Source organism: Gavialis gangeticus, unplaced genomic scaffold (assembly GCF_001723915.1).
Source record: "Gavialis gangeticus isolate Ggan-Ray unplaced genomic scaffold, GavGan_comp1, whole genome shotgun sequence".
Classification (NCBI taxonomy): Eukaryota; Metazoa; Chordata; order Crocodylia; family Gavialidae; genus Gavialis; species Gavialis gangeticus.
This window is the reverse complement of record NW_017728993.1, coordinates 46434096-46444352: the sequence shown is the minus strand read 5'-3', so window position 1 is coordinate 46444352 and position 10257 is coordinate 46434096. Positions and strand designations below refer to the sequence as shown.

General features: G+C 37.1%; 1 protein-coding gene across 3 annotated transcripts in view; it reads right to left on the bottom strand.

The window, feature by feature from the left end:
- Positions 1 to 1215: 1215 nt before the first annotated feature.
- The window catches only part of AGL (amylo-alpha-1, 6-glucosidase, 4-alpha-glucanotransferase), a 65301-nt gene continuing 56259 nt past the window's right edge, over positions 1216 to 10257 (bottom strand). For 2 of the 3 annotated variants that reach the window (XM_019501674.1, XM_019501672.1), the window contains exons 29-33: positions 8865 to 9076; positions 8238 to 8335; positions 6524 to 6611; positions 6296 to 6429; positions 1216 to 4579 (exon numbers count right to left, since the gene is read on the bottom strand). In XM_019501674.1, the coding sequence (XP_019357219.1) occupies positions 4462 to 4579; positions 6296 to 6429; positions 6524 to 6611; positions 8238 to 8335; positions 8865 to 9076 (650 nt within the window). In that variant the 3' untranslated portion in view covers positions 1216 to 4461. Of the gene's footprint in view, positions 4580 to 6295; positions 6430 to 6523; positions 6612 to 8099; positions 8336 to 8864; positions 9077 to 10257 lie in introns of those variants that run through there. The other variant, XR_002094700.1, reaches the window with a different exon arrangement.

The window sequence follows — 10257 nt, the reverse complement described above, 5'->3', positions numbered from 1 at the left end:
GCATGCTAAGTATCCACATGGAGAGATACTGGTGTACGATAAACAGACATCTGAGCTTACTTTGCAATATCCTAGTCTAATATTTAAGACTGACTATGTGTTGATGAACTACAAAAAAAATGCACACAACTTGGTTAAATGTTTATTTTGTGCAGCTCACAGACAGATGAAGAATGGTATTTTTTTAAGTCAGTAGTTGCTACAATAGACAGACACACACAAGACTGCAACCTACAGTTTTTATATTATAAGCAGTGACAGAATGATTCCCTTCTTGCATATTTTCCTTGAGTTAGCAAAATGGTTAAGGCAAGAGCTGAATAAAAACAGAAATAATAAATAATGAACATAACCTTAAATTGAAAAATAAGAAACAGGTCTTTTCTCCATAGTTTATGGACCAGAGAACATGGAGTGGTTCATGACAGAGATCCAATGTTCCCATTCAGTTTACCTACAAAAGTAGGTATTCCGATGACCGTAAGTTTATGTAATTGTTGGTTTTAGAGTATATCATACAATAGTGTGACTGCAGTCTGAAATAACATTTCAAAGTTACAACCAAGTATTCCTAAGGGAGTATAACTTGGTTATACACAGCTTACTTTGGACAAAGCCCAACCTCACCAGCTTTTCCCTTCCTCTTCCATCATCCATATTAATTGCAAGTTATATAACAGCCATTGTAAATCCACTGGAGAGGTATAGAGGAAAAGATGAAAAACAGTAACAGTGACTTCCTCCCTTCATTCTTAGGTGATCTGGCTAGACTAAAAATAGTGACAATATGTGAGATGAAAGCAAGAAGGAAGAAGCTGGAACTTCAAATCTTAGTTTTCTTGATTCCCTAGGCTAATCCAAAGCATGACATCAAAATATTTGCCTGTTTGACTCAGGCTGCTTGCAGTCTTGGGTGGGGGGCAAGGCAGGCGGGAAGGAAAGTGCTTTACGGGAAGCAACAGCACATTACTTCAGTCTGGCTCAGCAGCATCTGTATTGATTGGGTGCTTCAGCAGGGCTTTTTGGCACTTATCTAATCGCTAACACAATCAGCTGTTAGATAAAAGTGCTACAAAATTCCCACTAAAGTGCCCGATCTATACACATGCTGCAGAGCCAGGTTGATCTAAGGTGCTGCCTCTTCTGGGGGATGCACTAGGCTCAGCACAGGAGTGTGTTGAGTTTCAAGTAAAGTGCGTTGTTTTGGGGTTTTTTCCACATCTGCAAGCAGCCTTAATGTCCATCTGTTACTAGAGCTGCCTTCAGTTAAAATCAGTGCAGAAGCAATACATTAAACATGCATCAGTTTTCAGAATTCATAATTATTATATATGCACATATCTGTGTAGAGAGGTAACTTCTATTTTTAAATATTTTAAGCTTTAAAAAATAAACTAGCAATGAAAAGCGTGCACTTTATTAGTCAACCGTACAGTTCACACAACTTTTGTCAATTAAAATAGAATGGGAAAGTTTTAGAGCACAATAATCTCTCTCAGATTACTTCCTATATTAAAGACTATTATTGCAATGTATACAACTCCTTATTCTGTGCAAATTACTTAATACAAACATAGTTCAAACTTTCAAATTTCAAAATACTTTAAATGAAAAATATAAAAAACATGACATGCATTATAATATTCCTTATTTCTAAACCACAGTAATAATTAAATGTACCTTCAATGGTAAATTAGAAATGAACTTACAGTGTTATGGGACTACAACAAGAGTCAAAACTATTAATAGAATTTCTTACATCTTTCATGTATAATCAACATTTGGGGATGTTCAGACACTATTAGTTTTTAAATGTACAAAAAAAGATATAAACATAGTAAGCTAATTTGAAATGGTATACATTTTCTTTTACTGGGCGGCTGTTGATTTTTCAAATAAAGTTTGTCAAAAGTCTTACTATCTAATTCTGTATATTTTAGAATAGTGAATCACTTCTACCTTTATTTGTTTAATTTTTCACATAATGTGTCAAATTAGATGAAGTCAAAATCCCAGAGGATTTATTTCAAAAGCTTACAAAACAAGCCCAAAAGGAAAAGAGAAATTTTATTTTAACTATTACTTTCCATGATTTGAAACTTTTGGAATAAGAGACAAAATATAAAATTGTAATAGTACACTTTCATAAGTGACCTATATCTAATTACTAAAGTTACTTCTACAAGTTTATTCAGCTACACATTATACAGGAAAGCATGGGGTGAGGGGAAATGGTAGGAGAAAGAAACGTCATCTTAGACTTGAGCACGGCCAGGGCAGGTGGCTGCTGTGGCTCCAGCTCCAACTTGGGATAGACCTTACAGTGCAGGGGGGGAGAGGGGAGAGGAAAATATGGGGTTGATAGCACAAGGGGGCAGAGCACTGCAGGGGGAGGTGAAGTGGGGGAGCACAGGAGAGACTGCACAGTGGCAAGGGAGCTGCTGCAGTTCCTGCTCTGGTTTCAGCTCCAGCCCTGACCCAGGGTCAGAGCTGCCACTGCTGCTTGGCTGGGGCTGAAGCCACTGTGCTTTCTGCTTCAGGCCAGAGCTCCTGCATAGGCTAAGTAGCACAGGGGGTAGAAGGCATGAAGTGGTGAGGTAAGTGGCTGAGCATGGGCAGGCACTGGGATGAGGCAAGTGGCAGGCAAGACAGGTGTGGTGGGGGAGAGCAAAAAGTGTGGGGAGTCTACCCCTGTCATTCCTTTGCCTACTGCTTCCCACCCTCTCCTGCCTTGCCCACAACTGTGGCATATGAATTGATGACGACTTTCCAATAGTTAGATTTTTACATGAAAAATGTTAACAAATAAACAGATTATCCATGTGCAGAATCTAATTATTGGGGAGGGTTATCTTAAATTCAGTGTCATTTTGGATTTAAGTAAAAATGGTACATACTCAGGGATTAAGTAGGTGCGAATGCCACATTTTAAAAGAGCCTGGGAAAATTTTAAACTATCGATCTAATACGACATGCCAGATGTAACAATAGCAAACTAAGAAGTAGTCCAGGTCTGCGTTTTCAATTCACGTTGCCAATACATTTCTTCAAACTATGCAGCTCTTTATTTCCTGCTGTGATTCTATGCATGTTATTACAGGTTATATAGTTTGGGTTTTGTTCATTCATTACTTTGGGTAATAGCAGAAAATCCAAATGGATACAGACTTAGAATTCCAAATGCAGTCCATTGCTCAAATCTGAAAATGCTGGGTAGAAGCTGTACATCTCCACTACAGAACAAATGACTTCCCCAAATAATCAGGTTGCATAAGAATGACAGGTGGTCCTCAGTATCCTCACTTTTACTGGCATAAGAGGTTTTGAAAACCCGTTGTCTTATATTTCTAGGGTTAAACCATCACCCCACTGAAAGAGCATTTTTCTATTCGCCTCAGTGGAAGCAGGATTTCACTAGAGGCAAGGGCAGAATTGAATGCGTCACTCTTTCCAACTAATTATACAGTCAGCAACCAAGCTTGTAGACTTCTGGACCTCTGACCTCACCTGAGGCATGTCCTGTGCATTGTTCTGTGATCTGTTTCTTCTGGTTTCCTCGTATTGGTAAAAACACAATGCACCAAGAGATGTGTATTTTAAACCAAATTAAAATACAAATTTGGCTTGTGGTCCAGAACATGAAAGTAATCTATGAAGGGTACTTGCACAGAATTATACCCATGTCATTGCTCAGAGTTAGAGCCCTCAAGTTTAAATGTTACTGAATATTTTATATACCCCTCCATAAAAGCAGTTTCTTATATTATTTGTAAACTTTATTTTCATTGTCATTCGATGGGGTGTTCAACTGAACACTGAGAAGTAGCTACATAAAACACGCATAGAACACACTTTTCAGCAGACATAAAAAAAATAAAAATCACACTTTCATCTTTAAAATATACCACTGCAGCATAAATCACATGAAACTAAGAAAAGCCAAAGTCTAATCTTTTCTCCCCAGTAAAGTGTGCACGCCAACCATTTACTTTAATGGAGGACATGGAAAAAAAAAGAACCTTGTGAATTTAGACTCAGACCTTGGAACTATTTGATTTTAAATTAAAATATGTCTAAATTATTTCACATGCTTTTTTAACAGCTGGCTATCCACAATACATTTTAAAATTCCAAATATCTACAAGTCAGGCACCATTTTAAAATGTCCTTGTGCACCTTCTCGAAGTCATTGCTTTCTAAATGTTTCTGTACTAAAGAAGCACTGCAGTTATGTACACAATTTAAAATCCTAATAGCTTAATTTTCAAATGGACTGAGCACCCACAAAAACTGTAAGGTAGATGAGAGCTGTAGGTTCTCAGTATGTTTGAAAATTAGGTCACAGTTGTTTAAAGGGACTGTGCAAAACAGGACATTTTCATTACACTATGAGCAAATTATCCAACTATGCTTTATAACAAGGAGATAGCAAAATTTAACCAGGCAATCAAACGGTAACATTTACAAGTCATAAAGAACCTCGAGGATAACAGCAATTGACCAGGCCTGTGATTCACAGCTGAAAGGACAATACTGCCCATTTTCATTGGTCAGCTCTGGAAGTCCCTTCCAAGATGATCTAATATAAAAGCATTAACAAAAAAAAAAAAATTAGTGCTGCCTTATGTCACAGAAAGTAATAGAAATGGTCTCTTGTAAAACTTTTTAGAATATAGTCATACAAACAAGCAACTAAAATCATATGAGGAGCTAACCGCTGTATAAATATATTTGCACAAAAAAGAAATACCAAACGTAACAAATGTTACAAAAGTATTAAGAAGCAAGATAAAAATAAAGACAGCATTAATAAATGACAATGTCGGTACTAGAATGTGCATATATCACGGTAACACTGATCGATCTAAGTCTGAAAAGCCTGTAACAACTGAAGTACAGGTTCTTTTGCATACCTATAAAGTTTGTTGTTTTCAAAAATAAGGAAAATTAGAAAATGATGCTGGCTGTGTAATTCCATATGCATACAGGTTTTTGGCTTGAATGCTGCTTTTATTCGTATTACTTATAAACCTGTATTTCAAGTTGTTATAACATTTCTATTTTAAGGAGAACACAGTGCTATTTTAAAACGGTAAGTTTTTCACTTTCTTTTTCCAGAAGAATAATGAACTTGAGAAACTACGCTGCACTACAAGGGAAATGCTGATCACTACCATTAGACTCCAAGGACAATACAGGAAAAACAGAACAACAAGTTTATCTATCATACAGTTCCAAGTGCCACATGTTTCAGTACTTTAGTTCTATCTTTTGGCTAGTCATTGCATCTTTGGGGTGGAGATGATGGCTGGACAGATGAGTTGAAAACTCCTTTCCCTCTCTTTACTAGAAGGAGAAAAAAAGACTACTATCTTCCTGATTGTGCAAAGAAATTTGTCATGAGCTGTCCACCTGAAATTAACTGGGATACTGATGTGTAAAAATAAGTATATGTGCCTGCAGTACTGGAGTCTAAGATACATTTGTGGAGCAGACTATTTGAAAGGTGTGTAAGTCTGAGGGTCTCTGTTCATCTAGAAATGCCTTTGGATGGGATGGAGAGAGGAATAATCAGTTACAGTGGAGAATAAGCACATGGAGGAAAAAATGCATAGGAGCTTTTAAAAAAAGGCCATATTTGCTGTAGAAGAGCAAATGCCTCAGATTTTCTTAAGAAAAGTATATTGAGATTATAAAGATTTTGACATCGTTCTGTAGCTATGATTTATTTGCACATTCAGAAGACCTAACAAAACTAGCTCAGAAACTGTAATCCTGTTCTGTATACTTTAAATGTTATCTGCTTACATTATTTTACCCATTATCAGTTTTCAAACTGCTTCCATTTTCACACTTTTGAACATGCTGACATTTTTCAAGTTATACATTTGTTTTTCTCTGAATCCAATTTTTGTAAGACAGCTCTAGTAGCTTAGCTGTGCAGTTTTGCACACATTTTCTTCCTCTTTTTTATTTACTCTTATATGTAACAATTTAAAAAACTGCTCATTCTCATTCTGGATAAAGCCAAACTTTCAATATTTAGCTCTTCAAAAAAGCAGTAATATGTAGTCCATTCCTAAAGGCTTGTTGGAAGTAATAAAGAAGCATTTTACAGTGCTCTGCACGATGGTGAACGTTACACAGAAAACACCAGATCTCTGTTGCTTATTCTATAGCTCTTCAATGAAAACATTTGGCAGAGGAAATCCATGTGCATCTTTCACATACAACTGCACTTTGGGTCTAGGACTACTAGTCTACCCTAACATGTTGTACATATGTGAAAACTTACCTCTCAAGATGAACATAGTGGCGTGAGAGAACATTCTTTACCAGAAATACAGTTTTTGCATACATCTCTGGACCAATTAACTTCGAAAAGTATAGCTTTGCACGAAGGAAATATCCAATGGGCCAAAGCCATTCCTAAACAAAGTTATAAAGAGGTTATATCAAATTGCTGCCAGTTTGAGATATCAGAAATATTTAATGTGAAATTTAGGAAATGTATATATCTTACAGGTCCTTGGTGGTAATTAAAACCTCTAGCAACATTATAGTTGTCATTGTCTAGGGCATTATCATATATTCCACAGTAAACCATATCGCTGTAAAAAATTAGAAAAAAAAATTAGAAAATAATTCAAAATATGAGTTTAAGAGGGGATAACTTATACTCAAGAGTGTGTAGAAAAGACCAGAAACATGTTCAGAGAAACAAGTGTTACTTAGGCTTTGGACACACTACATTTGTAGTACTATATACACCATGATAGCATTACAGAAAGTGAATGTCCAGACACCCATGTTGGTGGATCCACTACAAAAAAGTTTCTATTTCAAACAGGATAGCTCTCATCCCTGCAGCTGTAGTCACAGAGTTGCTGGTGTCTTCACAGGAGCAACTTGAATAGCTGATGCCTCCTGCATGCAGTGAAGGCAGCACCAGATGTTAGAGCTGTGCCTGCTAGTGAGGATGGCTGGGACAACTGTTGGGGCTGGCTCTGCATGGCTAGGTCAGCTGAGGCACACCCTTGCCTCACAGACAGCTGCTGGGTCTGGTTTTGCACTGTGGGGCAGCTGGAACAGCTGAAGGATGCTTTGGCCTACAGACAGTGGGAGTGGAGGAACGGGTCTGATGACTGCTGTTCTCAGTCTGGTCCAGGTCCTCGAGCAGCAGCTGTGAAAGGCAGCCTGTCCTCTGCCCTTCCTGGAGCGACAGCTATCAACCCCATCCCACCATTCCCCTCTGCCAGCTGGAGATAGGGCAGGCTCCCAGCGTCAGGTTTGCTGAAAGGCTCCCCTGGGGTGGGTGGAGCAAAGGAACATGTCACTGAATGACTTACAGCAACGCTGCAGCACTCTTGCCTGAGGGCACTGCACATGTGGACTCCCACAGCTATCTTTGTAGTACTACAAATGAATGTATGCCTCTGACTTTACACAACATTTGTCAATGGTTAGATTACAAGAGACTTATTGTATCAATATATGGACTGCAGAGCCTCAATAACAGATACTGTAGCTATGAACTGAAAGTGGTCCTGGTGTAACTTGTACTCAAAATTGTCTGCATCTTTTTATTCAAACTCACATTTTATACAGTTTTATCTGGATTTTTGAAAAACTTCTATGACAGATTTATTTCTAATGGGGGAAAAAAAATAGTGAATAAAATGGAATATGTCAGGAAATCAAAATGAAATGGTGCCTTTCTAAATGAATTTAAATCAAACTGAACTGATTTTAATTTTGCCTGGGTGAATTTATTGAATCTGCCAGCTAATTACACAAAATAATTAGACGTAAGAATTTCTTTATAAACAGATCTTCCCCATGTATCAAAGATGTTCTTATTGTGAGGGAATCTGGTTATACAATTAGGACAGTGGTTCTCAACCTTTTTAAACTCAAGGCACCTCTCATCAGACTTAAGATACCCCTTGATAAATATCCACTCTTAGTGTTCTCTTGGTTTTCTGGCTATGGAAAAATGATAGAATAATTTCTTTTGCAAACAGCTCAGAAATGCCACAACAGTTCAGGATGTTTTTAACAATATGGATTATCTTGTGAATCATGTTTACATACCTAACAGTGTTAATATTACGTGACACCATGCAGCACCCTTGAAAGAATCTTAAGGCACCCCAGAGTGATGTGGCACTGTAGCTGAAAAAAATCACTGCACTAGAATGTACAGCACATACAGTTTTAATCTGTAATATACTTACTCTGGGTCTAAAGTTTTCATGCCCAGGGGACCAAGCAGTTTTTTTTCTGCTACCTCCAGAGCCTTCCAAGCTCTCTCAGGAGTGAACATTTCAGGAGCCTGATAGCATAAATCAAAATTTAATCAATTCCTTTTTCATTTAAAAAGAAAAATGCACACAAAATGTTTGAAATACATTGTTTTCTTATTGGGTAACACAGTACTAATGCTTTATATTACTGTTTTCATTATCTACAGAAAAACTAAAGCCAAAGTTTTCTGTGTATTCAGCATCAAATATACCATCAGGACTCCTTACAAAATCCATAAAGAAATAAGAGATTTAAAAAAAAAAATTCATAACCCCACCCAAACACTTTTTCCAATACAGAAAGGTTTTTGCATTTATTCTAATGATATAATGAGCAGCAAAACTAAACATAATTAAGCAAGTCTTACGAGAGACTATATCTTGAAGGGTGATTTGAAATTCAATCTTAAAGACAAATCCACTACTCTATCAAATAAATTCTAAGTCACAATTCTCTATGGTGAGCCCCACATGAATGGATCATGATGCAAGTCTGGTTCAATACAATTAAAGTAGGAAAAAAAGGAGCAGTAAATCTGAAGAAGCATTTTTACTTACCACTACCATTGCTATTGTAAAATTTGGCCTGAGTTGATAATCACACCAAGGACTAGAAGCTCCATAGCTGTCCTTATATATGCCACGCTTATGAACAAGATTTGGATATTTCTCATTGGGGTCTGATGGGTTCTCTGAGACAAAGAACAGCTTTTCAAAGTGTCCCTGAATTTTTCTGTTCCATTCATCATATGTAATAGTTTCCTCTTTTCCTGGAAAATATTAATATATGTGATTTGTTTTCTGGGATTAGAAACAATGGTAGCAATAAATAAAAAATTAGGAAGAAGTTTACAATTATTAGATTCTTGCATACTTGAAGTTAAGCAAATCTGTAGCAATACTGACAAAAGAATGAAAGCATGTTGTTATGCAACAGGTAAGCACAAAATGAACAGAAAAATGCTTTCAGCTGTATTCAGGATATCAGATTTAAGAAGTGCCCTGGAACATTCTTTCCCCAAGATGAAAGGAAGAAACACTCTTCTGGCTGAAAACTATATTTTTATGACTGCTCACAAGCAGTCTGTTGCCTGGATATGGTTTAAAAAATTACACACCAACTAGAAATGTATCATATCTGCAAGCTTGTTTTTTTTTACTAGATTTTTTACTTTTATTCATTAGATAAAACAACAGTAATAGTCACCCTGAATAACTCTGCAGTTTATCAGAGTTATGTTATGACCAGGGATCCTGCTTGTCTCTTTAAAAATTCCAAATTTTCCGATTAAAAAAAGACCCCAAAACCCACATTTTTGCACAATTAAAATGAAATGCCACTCATTATATATAAGGTATCAGTTGAACACATTCTTTAAATATATTTACAATTTCAAAGCAACCTGGAAGCCTAGCTGTGCCTCAATCATTAAATATAATAACAACAGGCTTATTGTCTGTAGCACTCTGATTGGTTGTCTCAGCAGCCAATCATGATGCGTACTGAAACAAATCAGAGTGCTCTGGATAGACAGAATAAGTGTGGTATTATTATAGATCCTGAGGCATTTCAAACAGATATGCAGGCAAGTTAATGCTAGAACGAAGTACTGGAGGCTCCCCCCCCACTGGTAAGCTGCAGGGGGCCTCAGTCCTTCCCTCCACTGTGGCAGCATCCCTTGGGACCACCTAGGTAGGATGCCAGATGGTGGGTGATTCTTGGGGGGTTGCCATCACCAGAGGGAAGCATTGGGGTCCCCTGCAGGTCAGGGGCTGTGCCATACTGCCATTACAGTATTCGGTTAAAGGATAACTAAAAATCCAGTATTTAAAGAAATACTTTTGCAATAAAAATTTCATCATAAATGTTTTGCGGGTTTCAGCTAGTAGTAAAATGAATTCCAAATACCTATATATTTTGTCATTTGATTTTGTTGGGGGTTTTTTTGGG